This window comes from Poromitra crassiceps, assembly GCF_964638095.1.
Source record: "Poromitra crassiceps genome assembly, chromosome: 6".
Taxonomy (NCBI): Eukaryota; Metazoa; Chordata; class Actinopteri; order Beryciformes; family Melamphaidae; genus Poromitra; species Poromitra crassiceps.
Window position 1 is genome coordinate 29,432,083 of NC_139627.1, and position 27,962 is coordinate 29,460,044.

General features: G+C 45.2%; 2 protein-coding genes across 2 annotated transcripts in view; one reads left to right on the forward strand and one right to left on the reverse strand.

The window, feature by feature from the left end:
- Positions 1-44: 44 nt before the first annotated feature.
- Positions 45-27,702, reverse strand: map3k19 (mitogen-activated protein kinase kinase kinase 19; the record flags this gene model as incomplete). Its single annotated transcript, XM_083638186.1, has 19 exons — positions 45-193; positions 1,766-1,974; positions 2,282-2,534; positions 2,692-2,930; positions 3,739-3,843; positions 4,191-5,579; positions 6,156-6,605; positions 6,737-6,780; positions 8,309-8,463; positions 9,501-9,623; positions 9,851-10,150; positions 12,471-12,558; positions 14,397-14,454; positions 17,105-17,226; positions 19,066-19,181; positions 21,154-21,314; positions 22,566-22,760; positions 24,785-24,942; positions 27,669-27,702. The coding sequence occupies 19 exons, from the start codon at positions 27,700-27,702 to the stop codon at positions 61-63; spliced, it is 4,332 nt and encodes a 1,443-aa protein (XP_083494312.1). The 3' UTR covers positions 45-60.
- Positions 27,649-27,962, forward strand: part of ramp1 (receptor activity modifying protein 1) — a gene marked incomplete at its 3' end in the record, with an annotated part of 73,986 nt that continues 73,672 nt past the window's right edge. Inside the window, exon 1 of the mRNA XM_083638533.1 lies at positions 27,649-27,916. Coding sequence (XP_083494659.1) covers positions 27,862-27,916 — 55 coding nt within the window. The 5' untranslated portion in view covers positions 27,649-27,861. The remainder of the gene's footprint in view (positions 27,917-27,962) is intronic.

Consider the following 27,962-nt stretch of genomic DNA (forward strand, 5'->3'; position numbering starts at 1 on the left):
CCACACAGTCCCTCTGGGTGATTCCATGTTAACCACACAGTCCCTCTGGGTGATTCCATGTTAACCACACAGTCCCTCTGGGTGAGCACAGCGACGTTTCCTCTGGGTTTCCCAAGAGTTCACTCCAATCTCGTTTTTGGGAATGAACGGGTGCTTGAGCAGTTGGTCTGCAGATGGCCGTAGTTTCTGGTCACTATATTTAAGAGAAAAAGTACTGAAAGTTAGGGGACATCTTCACAATACATTTTTTAAATAAAACATAGGCTATGAAAAATATACACTAACTTGAATCCCCAACTCAATCATACTTTCACATTGAATCACTTCATTATTTAGCAAACTAGATGAACAAATTACTTCTTCTGTCTTCCATAGAGGGGCCCTTTACACGAGGACAGTTTCTGGAAGAAACGACACAATAGCGTTTCCTTCACACCTTTTCTTTCACACCTCCCTGTTTACATGAGCGCTGTTGAATTTTTAAAACGCCGTAATGTACATGCCAGGTCGCTAGGTGGCAGTGTGATCACCTTATTCTTTGCCCATACAAGGACGCTTACTGCATGACGTCATTTCGTAATCATCTTTCCGGTTTTAAACACGGAAGTAGAGTATGCCTACCGCAGTCATTTTAGACTTGCCAAAAAGCTGTTTTCAAGCTAAAAAAAACAAAAACAGACTGTTTTAAAGTTTTAATATTTGTCGGGTGAGAACGTAACATATATGTGACCAGTTTATCAGAATAACGCCTATTGGAAATCTTTAATGAGCAGCGAGGACCGGGAGCGCTGACTGTGATCTGTCAAACCCTACTGTAGTTAGGCTATTGGCAGTGAGAGAAAACACTGTCGACGTGCTTTTGTAACTAACGTTAAATGCCGACCGGGTACAGCCATCGGCTCCTCGCAGCAGTAACGTTATGAACATGTAACTGAAGTTGGCCGCAGTGTAGCTTAATTCTGAATGTTGCCAAACTTCATTCATACTGACGTTTTATTTTGAAAATGGTTGCCAACTCGCGCACGGCTATGGCGTAATCGCGTGTGTCGCGTGTGCAGGCACGTCAGAGTTCCTGAAATGAGCCGTCTCAAGCGATTACATGGAGCCCCCAGCGGGGAGCGTCACCAAGAATTTCACTCTGGAGGGTGGTTTCAAAATGTGTCGTTTCCTAAGCCCAAATTCGCCGTCGCCGTCTAAAAGGGAGGCACTAATGATAAAATAATTCCCCGTCACCATAGGAAACCGTCCTCGTGTAAAGTAAGCCTAAGACCAGACCAGGTTTAATCAAAACTAAGCAGTAGGTCATTTATCCAGACTTTAAGGCACACATGGGCAAAACGCAGCCCCAGGGCCGGGCCCCGGCCCCTGGACCATCTCAATCCGGCCCCCAACATCCCCAAAGAAAAACAAAACAACCCCCAAAAACTCAATAAAAGGCAGAATTATGTTAATAAACCTCATCTGCTACAGCCATTATATCACTATCACTATTATATCAGGAGATTAATGAGAAATGACCAATCACAGCGGGAGAGAGGGTTAAACATAGGGAGACTCCCGTGAAAATCAGGAGTGTTGGCAGGTATGATCTCCAATGTGTGGCCCTTCACTTATTTGAGGTAAGTCAGTATGACCCTCTGAATTTGTTTTGCCCACCCCTGCTTTAAGGGGATGGTGAACAAGTAAAGCATCTTAAGTAAAGTCATTTACAGTCAACAAGAGGGAATATATTTAACAGTTTTCAGCAGAGGGAGCAAGGTGTCACCTTGTCAGGCAGATTTGAACAAACTCCTTGGCGTTATGTGAGAACCCGTCAGGCAGGGAGGGCATCAGTCCTCTTCGAGCCCCGATGTAGAACAAGGCAGCCATCTTGTCCATGTGTGCGAGCGGTGGTTTCCTTGTGGCCATCTCAAACACTGTGCAGCCCACGCTCCATATGTCCGACTTCCTGCCATATCCTGTCTCATTGATAACCTAGGGGGTGGAACATGTATGGTGTGAAAATACATAGGCTAGCCTATAGATTTCCGATGCACCCCAAATCTTTTAGTCTTTATTCTACGGATGCCTACAGATCTCGATTCAGGTCAAACTGGGCCTGTAATGTCAGAATCGATGGAATATTGCATAAAATTGATACTTCAAGTTTAGTTATTAACCAGTGAAAGTATTTGAAAGGACTTCACTTATTCGTGAAAGCCAAGATATTGTCATGGTGTTTCTGGGGAAGCTCAGCTCAGGTGGCAGTTTTTCAAGAATGAAATGTCAAATCCATATCTACCTCTGGTGCCATCCAGTACGGTGTGCCATGGACAGACTTGAGCAGGTCTCCGCTGTTGCTGGTGGTGTGGTTGAGGCAGCTGAGGCGCCGCGCGCAGCCAAAATCTATGAGCTTGACGACGCCGGTGGGCATCAGCATGACATTGTTCCCCTTCAAGTCGCGGTGGACCACCCTGTTCAGGTGCAGGTAGGCCACTCCTTCCAGGATCTGATGGGTGTACAGCGCCAGGACACGCTCCGGCAGAGGACCGAACCTGAGTGCAGGAAAGGGGACAATGCGTTACAAGTCATCAGTAAAGGACATTTTTTGATTAATTACCAGTTTGAATTTTTTTTATTTCAAATAAACCTAAACTTTTGAAAATGTTAAAATGAGTAAAATGTGATGTTTTGTTCTCAAATCAGCCTAACCTGTGCAGGATGCTAGCGATGGATCCTCCCGGGACATACTCCATGAAGATTGAGACCACATGCTGACGGAGCGAGGTCCCCAGGAAGCCCACGATGTTACTGTGTCTCAGGGTCTTAAGCAGGTCCACCTCCCCCTGCAGACGGCCATACTCCGTCTCTGCAACCTCGGGGTCGGAGGAGTCCAGGCTCACCTGCTTCACAGCTATCAGCTGGCCCTGACTGGTCAGGCCGCAGTACACCTGTTGAGGAGACACAGATGTTTGCCAGGGTTAGTTGAGCACCTCTGCCTGTTGTTGCCTGTTGTTGCTGCTAACCCTAACCCCAAACATGTGTTAGGATGAGATTCACTTGAATAGCCACAGTAAATAATCAGATTACAAAAGAGGAATTTGTCTAGTGCAAGTATGCAGCATGGAGATCACATCAATAGTAGAAGATAAAGCTATATAGAAAACAATCACAAAACAATCACATAAGTTTAAAGTGACATGATGGGGGGGGGGTATCAATTCAGTGGGGGGGGGGACCTTGGCCCTTGTTACCAAGCCAGCTGTGTTCAGGGGGCAACGGGGGGGGTTGATAAAGTCCTTATTCGTGGGGGCTTTCGAGGCTCGTTGAAAAGGCGGATGGCAGTTGGAAAGAAGCTGTCTGGTCCTGCCAGACCTCAGCCTCCTGTCAAGTGGGAGTGGCAGTGCCTCAAAGAGTTTGTGGCCTGGGTGGGAGGGGTCGGCCATGATTTCTCGAGAGTAATTCAGCATCTTAAATAGTGACTAAATAAGGAGATGGTACATCCAGAAAGATGGAGGTATAAGGTTGTTCTCTGACAGCTTTTAAGAACAGGAGTTCTGATTGGCAGCTCATAGTTGCCTTGTCATAGAGCAACGCTCACAGTGTTCTGCATAAACCTTGTATGCCCTAATTGGCAAAATATGTGATAAAAGGTCTCTGCTGGACACCAACAACATAATCAGAGTGTCTCCTATTTTTGCATGTCTGAATATTGGCTTTGCTGGCAACATCTTGATTTGATCAGTAAAAATGGCTTACCGTCCCATAGGCTCCCCTGCCAAGCACTTCCCCCTTTGTCCATGTGATGGTGCCATCTACTACCAACCCAGAGCCACTGAGCCCTGTGCTATCTGTTGAAATGACCTGTGACACATGACAAAGGATCAAAAAACATCAAGATCACTTTGGTTTTTCAGGATTGAGGCGTTGAGGTTAGTTCATTTTAAAAGAAGTCAGTCCTCTTACAGATTAGTAGTTTGCATGCATTGATGACATGGTGATTTTATTTATTTATTTTACTTTTTCCCCCCCCTTAGTTTTGTGTACTAATGAAATGAAAGCAGAGAGATGACATGTATTTGAATATGTTAAAGTGGGATTTTTCTAAAGCTATGATCAATGGTTGTGATGATGGGAAATGTTTCCTTTCTTTTTCTAAATTACACTTTTGTTCTTTATGACCAAAGTGTTTGCCAACAGTGTTTGTTTACCTCAGGAAAGTTATTTCTTCCCATCCCAGAATCTTCTCTGCTGCACTCCTTTTTGCTGGATTCAAAGTTTTCAGGACACAGGCCTACAGACACATCTCTCTCATCCAACGAGATCAGCTCCTCAGCCAGACACTGCAGCAGCTCGTCAGTAAGCAGCCCCTCCCCCACCTCGTCCAGAAACTTCTGGTAAACTGGCGACACGGTGCGGCTGCTGCTAGCGGAGGTCCAGGTGTTGATCTTGGGCAGGGGGCTTTGACATGACACGGGCTCAGGAACTGGTCCGTCTGGATATCCTGTTTCACTTTCGGCGTCTGATGAATTCCCCATTGTTCCTTGCGTGTTCACCTGCACATGACTATAATATTCAGCATGAGAGTGTGACGTTTGCGAAGCTATCGTCTTATCGTCAGGTTTGAATGTTTCAGACCCATACCTAGATACCACCTCCGCTATGATAGATAACACGTCATCTTCGCCCTCATCTTGAGCACTGTTGGGACAAATCTCTCCATCCTCACCTAATGCTAAATCAGCCATTGTGTGCCAATCTAGCTTGGGCATTTCCTCCATTACATATGTGTCATTCCTCGGTACAGGTGTGAGGCGAGGTTTCACCCTGGAGGAAACCAGAGGTTTTGGTTTGCCCTTGGTTGAAACCATCATCTTCTCCACTGGGTTTCTCTTTAGCTTGTTACTCTCAGGTTGTTTCTTTAAAGGTCTGTATTTGCCTTTGTGGGCCTGCTGTGTCTTCCTCGATGGGGCAGACTGCACTTGTCTGTCTTTAAGCTTCTCACAGGAGCTGGAGACTCTGAGGTTATCATAGACTGGGCCAGCAAACATCTCATAGATGGCTGGTCCCTCATCCCCACTTTGTATCACCTGAAACATGTCTTTGTAGGTGATGTAGTCCACAGCAGATTTAGACCTAGGCATCCCAGCTAAACCGCTTCTCTTTGGCTCCCGGGCGCTTTTCAGCTCCCTTACTAGCGGATGTTTTTGTGCTCTCTTCTTCTTGTTCTGCTTGTCAGGATTTGCTCTTTTGCCATTTGGGTGTTGTAGCTCCATAACCTTCTTTCGTGGTGATGGGGTGTCGGTGTTATGCTGAGCACCCTTAACAGAGTTGACCTTTGATTTGACTATACTCACTGTGGCCTCTCCACTAATAATCAGATCAGGGCTTTTCCTAGCCTTGGCTTTGACTTGTGAGGTTATGGAGGTGGACCTCACATTGCTTTTGGACCTGATCCGATTTAGGATGCTTCTCTCTTTGTGTGCTAGAATGTTGAAAGACTGATTAGTTTGGACATTTGCTCGTAGTTCATAGTGCATGCTGGTTCTTCTCTCTTTGTTCTGGGCAGGCTTGATAGGTTTGATCATCCTCTCATCTATCTGGAGATCCACTTCAGATAGTCTGAGGTTTACAGTCCGAGTGAACAATTGATTCTTTTCCACACCAGCGGCACCAGTGTTCAACTTTAAATCCACAACACTACCTGGACCTGGTCTGTCTACGTGGGACTTAGTCACCGCAGTAGCTTCCTCATTTAAGAAATAATTTGTGGCTCTCTCTGTCTGTCTCTCAGCCTGTAGTTCATTTCTGTACAGGTATGTCCCTTCAGAGCATGCCACAGCAACATGCTGGTCATGATTCAGATCAAACATGATCCCATGATTAATCTCATTCTCCTCTTCTGTAGTACATGCCATGTTGTTCCTTTCCTCCTTAGAGTATGATGTGATAGGGATTTCATTGTTCATCATAGTTTCTTTAGTGTAGTTCATAGTGTCTTCTTGTTTTTCACTGTGAGATTTGTGAGCTGCAGGCTCTTTTGAATGCTTCATACTTTCGCAATGAGATTTTAGTGTTTTTTCAGTATTGAGAGGATGTTTTATTTGCCTGAGCAGCGCTCCATCCTGGATATCTACCAGACTGTGAATCAGCGCGACATGACTGATAATGCTAACATGCTGTCCCGTCTTTGCCTTCCCAACCCCACAGTCGACTTCAGCTTCATTGTAGCTCACAGCCTTCAAATGCTTCGACAGCTCCAGCTCTAAACACAGCCTGTCTTCCATTGCTTTTGTATCACCATCTTCTGAAGTCCTTTCATGAACGTCCCTCTCGTCTTCCTCTTTCTCATCCTCCAGATCTATGGAACTCTGGCTACTGCTGCTGGACCCGCTTTCCTCACTGCCGCGCCTAGTGGTAGGGGGGCCAATGCGTGGGCTGCCCCAGGACAGCCTCTCTCTCCTCAGTTCGGTCCTGGAGCTATGCGGGCTCTGGCTGATGGGCTTCAGGGGAGTGTGGTGCTTGAATGCAGGCAGAGCCGCTGTGTCTCTGGGCCTACCATCCAGGGGAGCCAGGAGCTTGGGGGTGCGGGGAAGGGCACTGGGGCGCAGGGCCGGCATGGAGCCCTGTGGGAGATGTTGAAAGCACCTTGTGAGTCAGTGGCTCTTATATGGAGGAACTCAAACAGAGAATGTCACTTATGAACAGACACATGGATGAAGATGAATGTCAGTGTTGCTATGTGGTTGAAACATACCTTTCTTCCATTTTCACTCCTGTCAGTCTCATGAGAACTGAGGCCTGCAGATAATTAGGGATGATGGATTTACAAACACATGCTTAAGTTACAAGTACTATCAGCATAACAATTAGGCATTGTCTGAATTCCTCTGCAGTATTAATTGCCTCAGTAGTCATATAGCAATATGCAACAATAGTCCAGCCATTCCCAACCTGTGGGCCGGGGCCCACTGGTGGGCCGCGAGGTTATTGCAAGTGGGCCGCCAAATCAATTGCAAAACATTACAATCTTCATGAAAAAAATATTATTATTATTATTATGAGAATACATTTCTCCATTTTTGAGTGATAACGTTATTTAATTTGTAATAGTTTCTGATTTATGTGTGGTGCTGTGGACAGCTCCTTTTATCGTGAAGATAAGAAGTGGTCTGAGAACGCATTGCTTGGCCTCCGTACTGTTTACGGTCAGATGTGGGCCGCAAACATTTTTGAGATTTTCAAGTGGGCCATAAGTCGAAAATACTTTTACTTTTAAATACTTTTATAATGCTGCTGTTGTGATGAGAATAATTCCCCCTCCCTTTTTTTTTATTGTAAACCATTGGTCTTATATGGGCTGAGCTTCATGATCCTAGAACTCAAGAAGTCCTTCCAGGCAGAAACCATTGATGCATGATCCCCAATCTGAAAATAACACAGCTTCATAATTCCTAAAAAGAAAAAAAGAAAACTTTGGAGGTCTAAGCTGTTCATGGGAAAGCTGCGATAATTTGTGACCTGCTCTGACAAAAATGAGTTACATTGACCCCGAAACATATTTTCAATTGTATACACTGTTGGAAACTCCAAAGATTGAGTGAGATACATCCCTTTATGTCTTGACTGTTCCCGAATTGTTTTTCAGAAAAAGGGCCTCAAAGTTTGACAAAGCAAGCTAGTTCTGCTTGTCACCCTACATTTATGAGCTTATATTTAGCGTTCAAATTTCACAATCATCTTTACACAGAATGAAAGCCAAGACTTTATTTGACTCAAATCTGGTGAAACCCCCAAACAGCCAAAATGTATATTTCTCATGAAATCACATTTCTACACAAATGGGCCAGTGCTACATGTGACTGATTTTGTCTGAGCAGGTCACATTTTATACTTCTGTAACACTCGGCACCAACATGTCCACTTGACTAGCGGGCCTGGCCCTTTAACTGACTGGATATGGCGGATGCCTAGAGCAGTGGTTCTCAAATGGGGGTCCGGGGACCCCCAGGGGTCCGTGGCACTTTGCCAGGGGGTCCGCGAAAAGTTTTCAGGAAAATAAAAATAAAAACTTGTTTTTGTTGCAAAAGCTTCATAGTTCAACGAAAATATTTTATGCTTTAAATCTAAAATGGTTCATGGATTACATTCTAATCTAACAAACCTATCAATTTAAAAGTCAAGCACGTTACCACGGAAACAATTAAGCTTAGCCCAAAATCACAAATCAGAATGACGGGGTCCCCGGTATATTTTCTATCTTGTAAGGGGTCCTTGAGGGGTCCGCTCAAATGCTATACTTCTATTGGGTTAAGTTGTATATTCTTACGGGTCTGGATGTGCGCCCTGGCCTGGATCAGAGTGTTTGAATCGAGGAGTGGCTCCATGATGCTGGGGGCTGATTGGCTGAGTTGGCACGGCTGACCCACCGACAGCAGGCCTGGGGACGATGGGCGTCCAGCAATCACACTCTTTGTTGTTGGCCTGTGAGGGGCAAGGATCACAATCAAACAAACAGGTCAAAGATTAGATTTTTTTTTTTGTATATATATATATTTTTTTTTGGTACACGCGATATGCATTTATTACCTCCGCCACGGAGGTGAGGTTATGTTTTCGACCCGTTTGTCTGTCTGCGTCTGTTTGTCTGTCTATCTCAAAAAGTTATGAACGGATCTTCACGAAACTTGGCAGAAAGGTTGGTCATGGGCCAACTTAGACGTGATTAACTTTCCACGCCCACTGGATAACGGGGCGTAGTAATGGGTGTCTTCAAACACAAAAAGGTGCCCAACTTCTAAACAGATTCACGTAACACCACAAAACTTTGCAGAAAATCTGGTCATGGGCCAAGGACGAACTGATTCACTTTCCCGGGCCACTGGCCAAAAGGGGGCATGTCATTGGGGGTAACACACGGTGGCGGAGGCATGCACTCTACCGAGTGCCCTCTTGTTCCTAACTGAGATGACTGTTTTCCTTCCTTTTTTGTGTGATTTATGTGTTGTCATTGAAAGGTAAAATAAGCAAGCCAAGCAGTGACAAATCATTATTATCATTGTGTTTTCACAATATACACCAACACCACCAAAAAGCACAATTTAAAGGTGCAATCAGTATGATTTTGTACTGCCCCTTAGCACCATGGTTTGATAGACTTGTCGTTCATACCAGTAACTCAGCAATTACTTTGCCAGGTACTGAGATTTCTACATTTCAAGACTCACTTTCTGACCAGTACTCTTGTATTGGAACAGAAAGTGCCTGTCCATTGAATTTCAAGTACACACTTCTAATCACTTCTAAATAAATTCCATCAGTGTTGTTGCAATTCCTACATTGCCACTAGAGGGGGATAAAGATCACAGATTACGTAATGCTCCTTTAAACTGGATGTCCTAAATAATCAGTGGCAGTGGAGCTGAAATGCAGGAAGCAGGTAAAAAGCAGGACAAGGTGTGTACATTACATGTTGCTGAGTGGTGCCGGCAGGCAGGTAAAAAGCAGGACAAGGTGTGTACCTGTTGCTGGGTGGTGCCGGCAGGCAGGGGCTCCTGGTCCTCAGCAAGCCGGAGGAGGCAGCAGGCTCCAGATGGCTCCAGTGTCTGCTCCTGTTGCTCAGGCTGGGCAGAAACAAGCCTCCTCTGGGGAGGAGAGGAGGGCAGAAGAGAAGAGTTGTTTAACATGAGTTGAATCTCAACAAAGAAAAGAGTATGTACTTAGTGGGGAGTGTGTTGAGGCTCGGCTGACAAATGTTGATTGACATTATCACAATGAGAAGAAAATGGAAAATGCTGATGAGTATAATTGCTCAGCGTTGAGCATTAAGTCACAAAATGCTCAATTACCTCCCTCTTGTTTTCCCTCCAACTCTCTGTCCAACTCTCTGTCCAACTCACTGTCCAACTCACTGTCCAACTCTCTGTCAAACTCACTGTCCAACTCTCTGTCCAACTCATTGTCCAACTCACTGTCCAACTCTCTGTCCAACTCACTGTCCAACTCTCTGTCCAACTCACTGTCCAACTCTCTGTCAAACTCTCTGTCCAACTCACTGTCCAACTCTCTGTCCAACTCACTGTCCAACTCACTGTCCAACTCTCTGTCAAACTCTCTGTCCAACTCACTGTCCAACTCTCTGTCCAACTCTCTGTCTTGCTGGAGGTTGATGCTATGAAATAAGAGACCGGCTCACAAAGCTTTATTCTCCTTGGGTAGCTGGGGCTTGATTCAGTGGTGAGAGCGCCACACAGCAGACAATAGGCTGATTCACCAAGTCTCTCTCTCCCTCTCTGTCTCTATTGCTTTCTCTCTCTCTCTCTCTCTCGACCCTGTTTGGGTAGAACAGGTTGTCCTTGGGACACGGTGACAGGTGCCTCCATAATGGTTTGTAAGTGTAACCGGATAGGACAGTACGTTCTACTGTTGGTGTAAGGGGGTTGTTGACTAGCCTGGGAAGAGTGTGTACTGTGTATACAAGAGTGTGTGTGTTGGGGATTGTACATGTGTATGTGTGTACACAACTGTTTGTATTTACTGTGAACAGATGTTGATGTTTGTGCTTGTGTGGGCACAGTCAATACTATGAGGTCAGTATCATCACTGTTAACTCATTGAGTGCCAGCCACTTTTGGAGAACGGACGCTCCCAGTGCCAGAGTTTCAGAGCGTTTTCAGTGATTTCTCGAGGCCCAGGGCCGCTGGAAGTCATTTTAAGCAGGGGGTGCTGGGAGGAAGGGACTCTCGGTGGGGCCCGCAAGGGCCCCGCCGAAAAAAATTTGGACGTTTTTTTTTTTACATTTTTTTGCCATATTTAGAGGAATATCTAATTTTAAATTAACATTATGTATTGTGATGTAATTATTCAGTATTTTCTCCTTTTCTCACTCATTCAGAGCAAAGAGGGAGATATATAGCATGATGATAATGCTCTATATCTCCCTATTTGCTCTGAATACACCAGTTAACATGACACAGACTTAACATGATAGAAATATTATCAGCAAACTTAATGACTAGACTAATTATTCTGATCTGAATGGCATATATCAAGAAACATTGACTCCTCTCTTTGCTGTATAGTGGGAGGTGCATTTTCGAGTAGGCTATTAAAATAGCATGTCAAGTTTACATTTCTTTATTGCCAGATTAAACAATTCGTATTGGTTGTTGGTTGGTTCAACACAACATGTGCGTGCATGCGCGCTTCTTCTTCTCTATAGCCTACAAGCATGTAACTTCCTTGATTGTTATTGTTGATAATTCTATTTAAATAGGCTACATTTTCATTTCCCGAAACATTCATAAACAAGAAAGAAACATAGTGCACTGCAAAATATTTTTAATTACATTTGTAAAAAAAAAAAAAAAAAATTGTGGAAAAAATCTAGGGGGTGCTGCAGCACCTGCAGCACCCCTACTTCCCGCGGGCCTGTCGAGGCCCACAGAATATTGTGTGATATTACTATGTAAACACCGAACATGCACAAAGAACAATGAGACTCTCTTCTATCATCTACAAAAAAAAGTTTATTGATCCCATTTTCCGTTCTTTAGTTATGAGCCGGAGAAGATAGGCTGTTTTGAGCAAAAAGACACTTTTCAAATTAGAAGCTGAGTTATTCCGCCTTTTGTGAAATGCAGCATTTCAAGCACATTCTGAGTCTGAAGATAATATTTTCTGATGTAGTGACGTGGTGTAGTTGTGTGGTGCATGCGTGCCCCACCCCCCTCTCCCCCCCCTCAGATGCAAACTCCTCCCCACACGCACCCAGTCTATTTTTGGAGCCTCAGTTTTTTTGCGCCGGCTCCCAGCGCAACAAGGAAATGGCAAACCGGACTGCATGGAAAGGTTTGGCCCTTCGGCGTCGGGTGCTGCCTTTCTGGCGGCTAATCGTGTGAAGAAACTATGCAGACAGACAGACAGAGGCAGAGGAGCTCAGTTGTGTGCGCGGATTGACTGCTGTTGGCAGCCAACATCAGCTGCAGCCAAGCTGCAGTCAGAGCCATCTATATGGCTCTGGCTGCAGCATGAGCGGTTTCTCTTTGATCACGGGGGGTTTTCCTGCAGTTTTCCGGACCTTCCTCTAATCTGGAGAGCACTGTCGCCACCTAATGGGTCTGTAAAATAGGTTATACACCTCCAAAAGCTACAATATTTGTACAGGAGATCCAGGAGGCTTTGATCCACGTCCCACCGTCAAAAAACGCATTTGACGTCGATCGACGTCCGTGGCACTCTACGTCACTATTTACTTTGACGTCGATCGACGTCCGTGGCACTCAATGAGTTAATATTAGTGTATTGTTTATTTACAGTAATTGACTGCTACCTTAATACACATAACAACTGCATGTGTGTGTGTGTGTGTGTGTATGTGTATGTGTATGTGTGTGTGTGTGTGTGTGTGTGTGTGTGTGTGTGTGTGTGTGTGTGTGTGTGTGTGTGTGTGTGTGTGCGCGTGCGTGCGTGCATTATTTCAGCCTACCCACCTGCTTCCCTTCCCTGCATCCTGATAGGCTTGCCTGATGTCTCTCAGGGTTTCCATGGCGTTTTGGAAACAGAAGCGGATCCCCTTATCTGCAACACACGCACACGCACACGCACGCACGCACGCACACACACACACACACACACACACACACACACACACACACACACACACACACACACACACACACACACACACACACACACACACACACACACACACACACACACACACACACACACACACACACACCAGTATTCACCCTTTAGGCACTCATCTAAGATTCAATTGGAGTTAGCCCCGCCCTCATAGAAGCCAAACCTCAGTCAACAACGAAAACCATGTAGGTTATCTGTATCTGAAATCATGTGGTGGTTTTTGAACCGGTCACATGGGTTGTAGGGTCATGAAACTTAAAGAACCATGTTAGTTGGGGTCATATTGAGTTGATGTGTCAGCAGTGTCAGTGGACAGGCTGTGAGCATACTAGAATTCAAATTCACACCAACACACAGGAATGAGGCTCATGCCCGAGGCCAGCACTTGACTGCTCTCTCTCTTTTCTTTTCTTTTTTTACATGAACTTTGCCATTTGTCTGCTTTAAAATTGTAATGAAAAACATTGCACTCATCTGATCTGACCATAACATGGGAAGCACATCCCATGCTATAATATAATAAGCTATTGTAAGATCATTTTAACACACTGATATGAATAATGCAATATGCAATATTTGTCAATTAATGGAAATAAATGTAGTGAGGTTACAAGTCAGAGGAAGTCCAGTGTATAAACCAGAGGATGATGCATACCTATACAACATGACAGTCAGAAAGAAGAAAACAAATGGCATTACCTGTTTCTGAGCCTGTTAGTCCAGTCTACCATCATAATGCAGGACAAGGTTAAATGATGATGTTACGTTAGGACTGGATCTCTCTCTCTCTCTCTCTCCCTCTCTCTCTCCCTCTGACTCCTTCCCTCTCTCTGCCTTTGTGTAAAACTAACAATTACACCTTCATCCTCTCCTTGCTCTCTGTATTTTCTCTAGCCTATTTCTCTCTAACACAAAAGTCTCTCTTCAGCGACCTCTTCCTCGGCCTCTCTCTCTCTTTCGGCCACGCTGTTGTGACCGAGGTAAAAGTCAGGCAGGTTTCTCAGCTGAGAGGTTGTATTGTGCGTGACCCCTCCCTCCTGCCATCCTTCCCTCTCACCCACCCGCCCCTCTCTCTCCTCCCCCCTCTCCCCTCCCCATCCCCCCTCACCCACCCGCCCCTCTCTCTCCTCCCCCCTCTCCCCTCCCCCCTGAAGGGTGCTGATTTGGTCTGGTGGCCTATTTGTAAAGCTGACGCAACCAGGATAGGTCTTTGATAATACTCTCATATAACTAAGCCTCAAACTTTTTCTCTCATCTACCTCAACCAGGTAATTAACATCCAAGAATAAACAAGTGCTGTCTTACTCTGTCTGTCTGTCTGTTTCTTGATGTCAATGTGTAGCAATCTCAATTATTTTGCACTTGGAAGAAGGCGCTTTTGCCTGTTTATGTCTGTTCTGTTGCTGCTGTGTCACAAACAAATTCCCCCATACAAGATCAATAGACCCTTTTCACGGGGGCCATTCTGGGTCGAAAAGGCAGGGGAAACACAGGTGCAAGCAAAACAGCAATGAGGGTTCTGACTTCCAATCTTGGAAGTTGGAAACCCTCATTAGTGTCTTGCTTGCACCTGTGTTTACCCTGCCTTTTCGACACAAAATGGCCCCCGTAAAAAGGGTCAATTGAAGTGATTTTGTAACCATAGTCTGTAAAGGAAAACTTTGAATAGCTTCCTGGGCGATCACTCTCTTCATATCTTCAGGCAACAGTCCAGCAAAACCTCCCAGCAGAAGCAATGAATGTGGACAGGGAGGGTCCTTACTCCTTACCTTGGCTGATGACTTTATGGTGGTCAAATAGAGAAGGGCAGTCTGGAGACAGCACTTCCTGGAAAGAAGACACACAAGCAACATAGAGAGTTCAATCTTGTTTCATCGAGAAATATTTTTAAAATGATTATTTTCGTTCTGTTTCTGTTCTATCCTTTTCGGACTTGGGAAAAAGTTATTATTTATACCTTTCATCTCATATTGACTATTGAGTGTATTCTTGTCTCAGTCCAAAAACTCTTTACAAACTATTTTTCTACAACTTGTCCAGAATGCAGCAGCTAGGCTTTTAACTAGAACTAAATGGAGAGATACTAGTCAATTTGGCTTCCAGTTGATTTTAAGATTTGTACTTTTAGGGCATTAAAATGATTTAGCCCCAGCTGATATAATGCAGCTTTTATCTCCCTATGTAGTGTTATATCTTAGATCGACTCTACAAAGCTGTCTTGATGGTTCCCAAGTCTGGATTAAAGACAAAAGGTAATTGAGAATTTGCAATCAGGTCCCTAAACATACACATACCCGAGGTATGCTTTATTTTCTTTATACCGAGTTTGCATTTGCTGTATTCATTTTCTGCTGCCGTTTTATTCTATGTAAAATGCTGTGTAACAAAAGTGCTATACAAAGTTTATTAGTATTATTACCACTTTGTGTCTGCACATCATGACTGTGTGTGTGTGTGTGTGTGTGTGTGTGTGTGTGTGTGTGCGGGTGCGGGTGCGAGCCCCTGAAATAGAGCCTATAGCTTGCCCTCGTGAACCACCTGCCCTTCCCCTCCAGCCAGCCAGCTGCCCTGCTTATCTGCCCCTTGTAAAAAAGATCCCCATCATAATACAGTAGTGAGGCAGCCTCACAGTGCACCCCTCCTCCACATTACACACACACACACACACACACACACACACACACGCGCGCACGCGCACGCGCACACACACACACACACACACACACACACACACACACACACACACACACACACACTCACTGGTGAATCAAAGGCGAATCTTAAGGATTTTTGTCACTGTCAGGAAAGTCTAGTTGGCCGTCTAAAGCAGAATTCATGTATGTCATTCCCTATGACAGTGGCATGCAAACTTGCATTATTCAGGAGCCACAATCTTGACAGTTCAACCACTCCCTGCATACTGTACTGTACTGTATACTGTACATGGCCAACTCTCTCCCAAAGGTCAAAACAAGAGCGGTTAGACTCTTGATGTCATCATGATAGAAGAACAATAAAGAGAAAAGGGAGCTTCTCGGATACTTAGACCAAGTTTTAACTGCTCTTTGTGAAGCCGTACAGTATACAGCCTGACGAAGACCATGAGGTTGAAACGCATTGCGTTTTGTGCCCTGGTTTATCATATGAAAATGTACATTGTTTGTTTAACTGTTGCAGTAGACGTGTCTACTTTACTTCATAATTAAAACTTGCTCGAAGTATCCAACAAGCTCATTTTTCTCTTTATTGTTGTACTTTTGGCCTGCTGAGCTTTCTTGTGACACGTTTTTGATTTTTCCATCATGATAGAAGAGTAACATTTCTTTCTGACAGGATCGGTTTGCCATTTAAACTACATGTAGCCTATGATGCTGCTTACCCCAGGAGAGTCAGCTGTCAACTGACTACCTGCTTACCCCAGGAGAGACAACTATCAACTGACTACCTGCTTACCCCAGGAGAGACAGCTATCAACTGACTACCTGCTTACCCCAGGAGAGTCAGCTGTCAACTGACTACCTGCTTACCCCAGGAGAGACAACTATCAACTGACTACCTGCTTACCCCAGGAGAGACAGCTATCAACTGACTACCTGCTTACCCCAGGAGATTCAGCTGTCAACTGACTACCTGCTTACCCCAGGAGAGACAGCTGTCAACTGACTACCTGCTTACCCCAGGAGAGACAACTATCAACCGACTACCTGCTTACCCCAGGAGAGACAACTATCAACCGACTACCTGCTTACCCCAGGAGAGACAACTATCAACCGACTACCTGCTTACCCCAGGAGAGTCAGCTGTCAACTGACTACCTGCTTACCCCAGGAGAGACAGCTATCAACTGACTACCTGCTTACCCCAGGAGAGACAACTATCAACTGACTACCTGCTTACCCCAGGAGAGACAGCTATCAACTGACTACCTGCTTACCCCAGGAGAGACAACTATCAACTGACTACCTGCTTACCCCAGGAGAGACAGCTATCAACTGACTACCTGCTTACCCCAGGAGAGTCAGCTGTCAACTGTCTACCTGCTTACCCCAGGAGAGACAGCTGTCAACTGACTACCTACCCCAGGAGAGACAGCTGTCAACTGACTACCTGCTTACCCCAGGAGAGACAGCTGTCAACTGATTACCTACCCCAGGAGAGACAGCTGTCAACTGACTACCTGCTTACCCCAGGAGAGACAGCTATCAACTGACTACCTGCTTACCCCAGGAGAGACAGCTGTCAACTGACTACCTGCTTACCCCAGGAGAGACAGCTATCAACTGACTACCTGCTTACCCCAGGAGAGACAACTATCAACTGACTACCTGCTTACCCCAGGAGAGTCAGCTGTCAACTGACTACCTGCTTACCCCAGGAGAGTCAGCTGTCAACTGACTACCTGCTTACCCCAGGAGAGACAGCTGTCAACTGACTACCTACCCCAGGAGAGACAGCTGTCAACTGACTACCTGCTTACCCCAGGAGAGACAGCTGTCAACTGACTACCGTCGAGGCTCTCGAAGTTCAAGTCCAGGTCCAAATCCTCAAGCTCCGAGTCCAACTCCTTGTCCAGGACGAGGGGTGGGATTGAGGCCGTATCTGCACCAGAACAGAAAAGCTGATTTGAACCCTTCGTGGCTTATATTGGTATTTAAAAAGGGGTAAATGCGTCATTGGGTGCACAGGGTCCAGAGGTGTGCAGAGCCACTGTCGACACAGGATTGAACAACAGGAAAGTGGAGTATTAGACAATAAAGTCTCGAAACAACTCGTTCTGCCTTTCTCTGTATATCTCTTTCCGCTTCTCAGTCTCTCTGTGTCTCCTGGTTTCTGGCTCTGACACAAACTCACACTCAAACTCAAACACACACACACACACACACACACACACACACACACACACACACACACACACACACACACACACACACACACACACACACACTCAAACTCACACTCAAACTCAAACATTCTTATGCACATAAGCACCCCAGAAGACTCTTAGCAGCATGGTCACTCACTCTCTCACTCTCTCACACACACACACACACACACACACACACACACACACGCACGCACGCACACACACGCACGCACACGCACGCACACACACACAAACACAAACACAAACACAAACACGCCTTTCTCACACACTCACCCTGCCGCATAAGAGCAGGCTTTGAGAGTAACTGCTGATGTTTTACTACGAAAAACAGAATTATGAATGAACTGGGCATAGTGTGTGTGTTTGTAAGAGAGAGAGAAAGAAAGAGTGTGTGCATGCATGTGAATAAGAGGTGTGGTTGTATGTGCATAATATGTGCTACATAGAAACGTAGCATTCAACACGTGGCTTAATGAGTAACTGACCAATAGGAATCAGTAACCAAAATCTGTGATTTGAGGGACAGAGGGGCGGGATTGTTCAAAAATTTGTGGTGTTTTATTGGCTGGATTTTTTTTATGCGCACTTCCCGCCCGGTGCAGGAAACTAAAGATTTTCTGTTTAAATATTATATAAAAATACTATAGACAACCAAAGTCACGCCTACTTCTGGTTTATGCATACGCACCAAGAGATTTCATCCGCCATTCTTTTTTCATCTACATTTTGTAAAATGCTCATAAAAAATAGTTGTACTTGGTCAAACCAAACGATTCAGCTATATTTGGAATCACGAGAGACCAAGTAAAACTATTTTTATAAGCATTTTACAAAATGTAGATGAAAAAAAGAATGGCGGACGAGGAGTGATTGGTGTGTCTGCCTAAAGAGGAAGTGGGCGTGACTTTGGCCCTCTATACATTTTTTCGTCACAATCAATACACTGTTACAGTATAAACACACCACATGTTTTAACAGACACCTGTATTTCTGAAATTTGCATCCATCATTTTCAAAGTTTACAGGATTTGCAGGACAGTCACTGTATCTCTTTCAAAATGGCAACTGTGGCAAACTTCAGTTTACAGTAGTGGATGTGAAACAGCTTTATTTAGGAAAGCATCAAAGACTTTTGTTGACTAATCATAATCAGATTATTGTGAAAGTAACGCGAGAATGTACAAATAAGCGGATAATCCTTATTTTCCTAAAGCATAATCACATGCATTGTTGGAATTAAGATCAGCATGTTCCCATGATTTTGAAAAGTGAATGACAAACACTATGTCCAGTTCCAATGAACCAGGCTAATTTATATCATTCATACAGTAGGTAGGTATGTATGCACGTTATGTGGCCACTAAATGAGTGTGTTCTTGCAGTTTCAATGTGTGTCTCCGTGTGTGTGTGTGTGTGTGTGTGTGTGTGTGTGTGGGTGGGTGTGTGTGTGTGTGTGTGTGTGTGTGTGTGTGTGTGTGTGTGTGTGTGTGTGTGTGTGCGTGCGTGCGTGCGTGCGTGTGCATGTGCGTGCGTGTGCGTGCGCGAGTGTGTACCTGTGTGTTTGAGAGCCTCAACCATCATATGAATGAGATGGTCCTTCAGGGGACTGTTGATGTTAACAACATAGTGGAGAGCAGAACAGCCACTGTGATCTCGAACGTGCAGGTCACTGTATCGGGAGAGAAAGAGACAGAAATAATACTATCAGTATTGCGTCAGGATTGCCCAAACTCCCCCCTCTCCCAGTAAACTGTGTTGCTGCTTAATAATAGGCAAAATTCCCTTAGTTGCTCAATTAACCTTTTAGTCTAAACTAGAGGAAGAAGAAGAACTGGATGGACAAACCAGTCTTTATTTGTCACACAGACACCCACAACACATGCATTGCAGCCACACACCCATGCTGACGGTGGCTGGTACGTGAAATCAACTCTCTCCGGGGGGCAGCCAGGAGCAGTGTGCAGCTTAGAGAAGTACTTTATTTATCCCCGGAGGGAAATTGTTAAAGCTGTAATTACAGTACAGCACCCGGGGACCATCTTTACCCAGGGGAACATGGGGAGAACATACAAACTCCACACAGAAAAACCCATTTCACAAGATAGCCCACCTGGACACCAGGCACTGAAGACGTGGCGGGGGCACGCCCCCAGTACCACAGGTGGGTATCGAACCCAGGACCTTCTTGCTGTGAGACGACAGTGCTGCCACTGCACCACTGTCCCCAGAGACTATCTTTGCGATGGGATCAGACCCCGACCAGCCACTTCAAACTAATGTGGGCCAGAGGTGTAAAGTGGGGGAGCCGGCCCCCTTGCTCGATCACACCCATTTTCGAACTCGGCCTTCATTTTGACGTCAACTACACACCTGTAAAGTTTTGTGACTGCATCTTGGACCAAAAGCCCAAATACCACTCCTCTCTGACCTTAGTCTAAACATTGACAGCTGCAAAATGACTCCTAGCTCAGTAGTGAAAAACCTCGGTGTGACTTTTGACTCTTCTCTTTCTTTTGACGCTCATATTAAGGTGATCACTAAAGACAGCATTTTTTGATCTCCGTAATATCTCAAGGATCCGTCCCTTTCTAGGTGCTTCAGATGCAGAAACCTTGGTACATGCCTTTGTTTCATCTAGACTGGACTACTGCAATGTCCTATTCTCTGGCCTACCACATTGTCGTACTACAAAATTACAACTTGTACAAAACGCAGCTGCTAGAATACTATCTACAACTCGGAAGTTCGATCATATAACCCCGGTCTTAATCAGTCTCCATTGGCTCCCCATTCAGGCCAGATCAGACTTTAAGGTGCACAAGCTTGCACCCTCTTACTTATCTGAGCTGATCATCCAATATACTCCCACGCGCCCCCTCCGTTCACAGGATGGTAATTATCTTACCGTCCCAAAAATTAAGAAAAAATCCGCAGGAAATAGAGCATTCTCCTATCATGCTCCATATCTCTGGAACCAGCTTCCCCGATCAGTTAGGGAGGCTGGCTCCATCGATATTTTTAAAACCAGACTTAAAACATATTTATTCTCACAAGATATTATTTGATAGTGCACTTTATTTTATTTTACTAGTATTTCTCTGATTGATTCATTACCTGTGTTTTAACACCCCTCCCTTTAATTTTAACTTATTGTTCTTACTGTAGCTCTCATACTGCCTGCTTTTACTTGACTTCTTTTCAACCTGATCATGCACTGTATCATGTATTTTTGTACTGTTTTATGATGTTTTCTTTAACTGTAAAGTGTTTCGGACCATGTCTCATGGTGATTTTACACTATAAATAAAACTGAATTGAATTGAATTGGACTCAGACTCTGCACGGCTGGTAATTATGCTGAAGGATCTTGGGATAACTTGCATATTTTAATGCCAATTGTGTAAAAGTGAGACCTGCTACAGCACATAACTGGATGCTCATCATCAATGTTGTGCAAAAGTTGCACTGAAGCTTTTGCGCAACAACAAACAGATGAGCCAATTTGTCTCTCACCATAGCAAAATTAATTGACTCCTGGCAACTGCTTGAGGTGCCAACCTAAGGTAAGTGTGTGTTAATTGCTTGCTTGCCTGTATGCACATACTGTATTAATGTGTATGTGTTTGTGTGCGTGTTCTTACGCTGAGAAATCCAGCAGTTCCTTAACCACCTCCACAGGTCTGCGTTCCCATGGCAACGGTGTCACTAGGTCCTCAAACAGGTCAATGTCCCTGACAGCAAGCATCACCGCTGTCACCCCGTCACTGTTGGGAACGTTTACATCCACCACGTCTTTCTGCGCCTGTAAGATAACTAAAACTCAAATTAATCTGCAAAACTAAGCAATGGTTTGAGTATTAGTAGTGTTATTAGTGTCAAATGTAACACCTAACGAGAAGTCCATGTGCAAAAACATGAATTCAATAGCCCGGCACAGATGGAAGGCCCACAGCCACACACTATTCACACAGCGCCTTAGACTCTGCTCTTTGTTAGAAAAGCAGCTGCTACGTATCACATCTCCACTTACACAATCTCACACGAGGACACAAGGAGATCGGTTGGCCTGTTAGTTGGCCTGAGCTGATGAAAGACTAGAGAGAGTCCAAATGTGGCTATAGTCATTTCAGAAAGTTTATGACATAATGCAATGTTCTCTTACATTTGTTTTCTTACATACAGTAAATGGTAAATGGTAAATGGCCTGCATTTATATAGCGCTTTTATCCAAAGCGCTTTACAATCAGTAGGTACATTCACCCATTCATACACCGATGGCGGCAGGCTACCACGCAGGGTGCTGGCACACCATCAGGAGCAATTTGGGGTTCAGTATCTTGCCGAAGGACACTTCGACATGCAGACTGGAGGAATCGAACCACCGACCTCTTTTATCCAAAGCGTACAACCCGCTCTACCTCCTGAGCTACAGCCCCCCAAGTAAGAGGTTTGTGCAACTTTTCTTGCCTTAGCCTCATGAAAACATATAGTCATTTGGAGATCCACAACTAGAAAACAGAACACTCTTGTTTTGAAAGGAAAACCTTAGTTGTTGAGTTGTTAGAGTATGCTTGACAGCTTTACTCATCAGGGAAATCCAAATGAGTAAACATATCATTAATGGGTGTGAAGCAAAGCTCCCAGGGCTCAATATTCCCAGGGCTCAATGCTCCCAGGGCTCAGGGAACATTGAACCCTGGGAACATTGAGCCCTGGGAACATTGAGCCCTGGGAACATTGAGCCCTGGGAACATTTAGCCCTGGGAACATTGAACCATGGGAACATTGAGCCCTGGTAGCATTGAGCCCTGGGAACATTTAGCCCTGGGAACATTTAACCCTGGGAACATTGAACCCTGGGAACATTGAGCCCTGAGAACATTGAACCCTGGGAACATTGAACCCTGGGAACATTGAGCCCTGGGAACATTGAACCCTGGGAACATTGAGCCCTGGGAACATTGAACCCTGGGAACATTGAACCCTGGGAACATTGAACCCTGGGAACATTGAGCCCTGGGTACATTGACCTGACCCTGTGAGGCGGCCTCACCATTAGGCGCTGCAGGGAGGGCAGGTCTCCCTGCCAGGCTGCCTGCAGCAGCTGGGCCTGGGGAGGCAGCTGAGGCCTGGACATCCACCCCAGGAGCTTCGCCTGGAGCTCAGGTGGGCACATGTGAAGTGCTGTCTGGTGGCAAGAGTTACACCCGGTCACATCAGCCCCTCTCCTCAGCAGCAGCTGCACTGCCTGTTGAGAAAAAAACAATAAAAAAAAAAATATGTAGAAAAAATGACATAAATAGCAGTTTTGGGTTTTTGCAAAGCTAGAGGTTTTCTGCAAGTGTCACTTGCCACCCAGAAATGCAGAACCCCGCGGCAATTAACTAGTATGAGTTGTGCCAAACATTAATATCTCAAAAACTATACATCACATCGCTTATATTTTGACATTCTTAGTGAGAGCATAATATATATGTGATGTATAATATATGCATGTTGTGTTAAAGTTGTGTGAACTGTCGCAGTTTTTAAAATGTAAACAGAGTCAGCCGGCTAGAGTCAGACATTCAAGCCTCCCAAAGCTCATGCTCCATAGGGTCCCATTGCCGTTGCCCCCCAGTGGTGTTTGTTGACCAAAATGCTGCTCGGCTGATCCCTCGTATATGTGCCTGAATTATTCTGCCTTCATTAATTTCTTTCCAAAACAAAGACAGCATCATCAGTATCATGCAACTACCTGTATAGGTGGTCAATTTTCATAATATCAGGTAATGATATAATATGAATGAGCATAGTCTGAAGCTGTTGACACGTCAGTTTTCTTTGCTTCGCTCATTTGCGGCTCTGAGTGTCCCCCTGTGGCCTTCCCCGCTACCGGTAAGTCATAATGTTTGTTTTGAGAATGGCTCCCCAAGAGGATGCAGAGGAGTTAGCGGTAAAAACCAAGAGGTGGATCCCATGGATCCCATACACACAGACACATGTTATTGTTGTCTAGAAAAATACTGCCACATGTGTTGCCAACGTCACAAGTCTCTCTTGAGATAGAGTCTCTCTCTCTCTCTCTCTCTCTCTCAAAACATCACCATATTATTGTTCACCTGTAGAAATGTCCCAGGGAACAACAGCCTGAGGTCATAGCTACTATAGTTTACATAACAACTAGGTTACCAAAGCCACACCATGTTTACCAGTAAAATGACTGGAAATTGAGCACCTAGAGCAGGGATACTCAACTTGCTTTGCCTGGGGGCCACTTTCATAAAATTATAGGAGGCCAGGGGCCAGGTAATAAACAAACATTAATATACATTTTTCTGTAGCAGATTGTAGGTTTTTGGGGTGTCAGCCGGAGTTTAGTCTGACAATTTTGTGCACACAGATAGTTACTTAGTTTAAGTTAGTTAGGTTAAGTTAGTTAAGTACATAAGAGCCTGGGTGGTGAGCAGACGGCGGCATTTGACAATTTAGCTGGAGCTCAGTCAAACTTTATTTCACGTTAGTTTTCATTGTGAATTGTGAAAAAGGTCGGGGGGCCACTCGGCATCCTATCGCGGGCCGCGTCTGGCCCCCGGGCCGCAAATTGAGTATCACTGACCTAGAGTATTATCACCCAGTGTTGTATTAAAGATCATATGTGCAGGATTTTCTTAACAAAATCCTTTCCAAATTAAGTGAAATAACAACCATTGGCACTTTGGCCCCTTTGAGTTGCTTTCTGTTGGCATATTTTGTGATTTTGATGTACTAGTCCAATCCATCATCTACAGGAAGAAGCTTGTTCACAGGGAAATGAATGGAGAAAACAACAATAACTACTACTACTACTACTACTACTACTACTACTACTACTACTACTACTACGGCGACTGTTGTTCTGTACTGTAGAGTTCCAGCTCACAATTTCAGGTTAATACATGTATTAATTTTATGCTTCACATCATCAAAGAAAAGATAAATTCTAGTCACTCTACTCACACCTCGTGTGATATGTTGAAGTTAACCTATCTGATCATGGAAAGTCATTGAGTCGATCAATCAATTGTGGCACAGTCTCTTTTTGTGCAATTGAAACACACAACAATAGACCCAGAGAATTTGAACCCATAGCCAACTTGCACTCCAAACACAAACACACACACACACACACACACACACACACACACACACACACACACACACACACACACACACACACACACACACACACACACACACACACACACACACACACACACACACACACACACACACACACACACACACACAGACCTGGGCCATGCCCCTCTGGCAGGCGTTGATAAGGTCTTCAGTGTTGGGGGCGTCCGGCTCTTGGCCCAGGCTCAAACCCAGAGCCTCCTCTCCTCTCAGCATCTCTTCCACCTCTCTCTTCTCACTTCTCTCCATAGTCCACCACTTCAATACCAGATCTGTAATGGATCAGAAGACAAAATTACACAAAATGACTATGAGCATCAGTATGTCTTACCAGTGTCTTTTCTCTCAAGGTTTTAGGTTTGCGTGTGTGTCAGTACAAATTCACATCATTTTGTGATGTTAGTCCGGTGATGTAGATGTCTCTCGTGGTCCGCTGGTCCCAGCAGACACAGCGTGATGGGAATGTTTTCTCTGTCATCATTACTGTTGTCCTATACTCCTATAGCATTATGCGTCATCATTACTGTTGTCCTATACTCCTATAGCATTATGAGCTGGTCGGCTAATGACACGTAGTGGATTGTGTACATGCCATGTGCAGGTGAATACACATACCTGTGCTTGCCTGTGCTCATGTGTGTGTGTGTGTGTGTGGGGGGGGGGGGGTGTTGTCTGAGGACTATCTGACTTAACTTGTCTGTTTTGAGTGATTTTCAATATACATATAAAATTAGAGGTCACAGCATGACAAAAAATATATAATAATTGTTGACCCCCAGCAACAATCTGTTTCTCTCACCTGGCCCCTGCAGGAAAAATAAGTTCCCACCCCTGATCTACAGTCTAGTGACAGTCAGTCTAATCCAGAAACCGTAAAATGCAGTTCAGTGCAGAAAGTAACTCACCTTTACACTCGTGCAGATGATGTCAACTCATCTTTAACTCGGTACTTGTTCTACTCTTCACATCCGTTTCGTTGATGAGCAGATCCAGCCTTGTCCAGATCAATCCTTGTCCAGGCAGCCTTGTCCAGGCATTTGACAAGTCAATCTTCGATCCTTTTCAACAGCCTCTCCAGTGTAGACTTTCCTCTCCTTCCTTCTTCCTTTTGCACACCTCCTGTGTACGTTTAGACGTTGTTGCCTCGGAGACGGCCAGGCAGGCAGACAAACAGGCAGGCAGGCAGACAGACAGCCAGGCAGGCAGACAAACAGGCAGGCAGGCAGACAGACAGCCAGGCAGGCAGACAGCCAGGCAGGCAGGCAGACAGGCAGGCAGGCAGACAGGCAGGCAGGCAGACAGACAGGCAGGCAGGCAGGCAGGCAGGCAGACAGACAGCCGGGCAGGCAGGCAGGCAGGCAGACAGGCAGGCAGGCAGACAGACAGCCGGGCAGGCAGGCAGGCAGGCAGGCAGACACAGGCTGGCCAGCAGTGGTTTTAAATGCCAGCTGGCTGTTCCCCTATGCAGTGAGGAAGACTGAGAGCTGCAATATGCACCAGCAGGGCTGTACAGAGACCTTTAGAGGGGCAGATGCTCAAAGAGCGACACATGCAGACCTCAAAATATTTTTTGAGTACCATAATAGTGTAACGCTTAGTTCACATGCTTTTGCACCACTTCGTTTAGTTTGCACACAGTCATTATCCCCACCATATCATCAAGTTATTCAACATATAAATAGGCTATGAACTTGAAGAAAACAATCATATTCTTGAGAATAATTCATTTAACCTCTGCTACTCCACCCGTCCCTACCAGACACCAATCTGTCTTTTTTAGGGGGGGGGGGGGGGGCTGGTGAATTTAGGGTAAGATAGCAGGTCAACAGTATATGCCACATAGAAGTGGTAGGCTACACATCATCTGAAAGCTGGGAACATTTGAGGTGCAGCTCAGAGGCAGCACTACAGATTTTTTTTATTGCTTTGAGTGCAGGTGACCAGCCAAATTCAGTCATACACCATAAATATGTATATTTTCAGCTAGATCGGTCTTTTAAGTGAGATGTGATCATCATCATCATCATAATCATTATCGTTATCAACATCATCAATGACACCACCACCACATACATGGGGATATAGTAGCCTACTACTCAGGACTTTAGAAATCAAAAGTCCAAAACAATTCCACAAACTAGTTGGGGGTTGTGCTGTTTACATGATAGGCTACAACTCATTTAGATCTGACACCTCACCAATAGCTCTTGATATTTTAGTTGTTCAGTTAATTTCCAAACAGCAGATGTAAATCTCCATCTCGCCACTAGATGGAGATATCCGACAGGGTCTGAGTCCGGTGCTTTTCAGTCATTTGTGCATGATTAGGCTACCCACATACTGAACTATTAATTAAACCACTTTTATTTTTTATGTGGGGGTGCTTCCTTCACGAAAATTCACTAAAATATTCAAATAAAAATCCACTAACAATGTTTTAATTGGCACTTGAATTTTTTTTTCTCCTAGTATGAATTAATTTCCAAGTGCCCCCCCCCCCCCCACACACACACACACACACACAGGTTATTTGGTTGGTTATTGGCATACTAGCCGTTACATTAGCCAATGGAACACAGTAATGGAGCTTACCGCCTCGCCTCCCTCAACCAAATCATGTCGTCTCCCCTCCCTGTATGCTCTGCTCTGTAAATTGTCCTATCTTTCTCGCCTGTTCACCGAATGAGTGGCGTGCCGTGTTCCCCTTCACTCCTCCCCCCGGTACAACAGTGACCGGCCCACGACCGCACGGTGCGTCCCGTTGCGCGCACAGCGCATGATTCAACCAGCAGAATTCACTACAGCGCGCTACGTTTAGGGTTTCGCTCAACACAGACCGGACCCATTCGCAGTGTAGCACACTAACCACAGACAACTTTACAAGTCAACATTTTCAATGACAGACGACACCGCGTGATAAGGACTCGTGGATGGGGAACTACAGCACGGACTCCCCCGAGCAATTTGCGCAAGGTGATCCCGCCTGTAGCCTAGTTACCTTGCTGTTTGAGAACAGGACGACCGCCGTACATGGATTTCCCACCAGGCTGGACTGTTTGATGTGACCTACATTAGCCTACTTTATGATGAGTGCACGCTACTTGGGCTCGAGTTAGCCCCGCTTTTCCCTGCCAACACTTCGCTTTTCTCACAAACTTCAGTCATCAGTGGATCATTTTGCGACCGAGAGGATGGGACCGCCGAGCGGAGCGGCGCGGACGCAGGCGCTCCTCTGGCTGCTTGTTGGTGAGTTTGTCCCTGCCCGCAAATACTGACTGTTGTTAATGGGGAA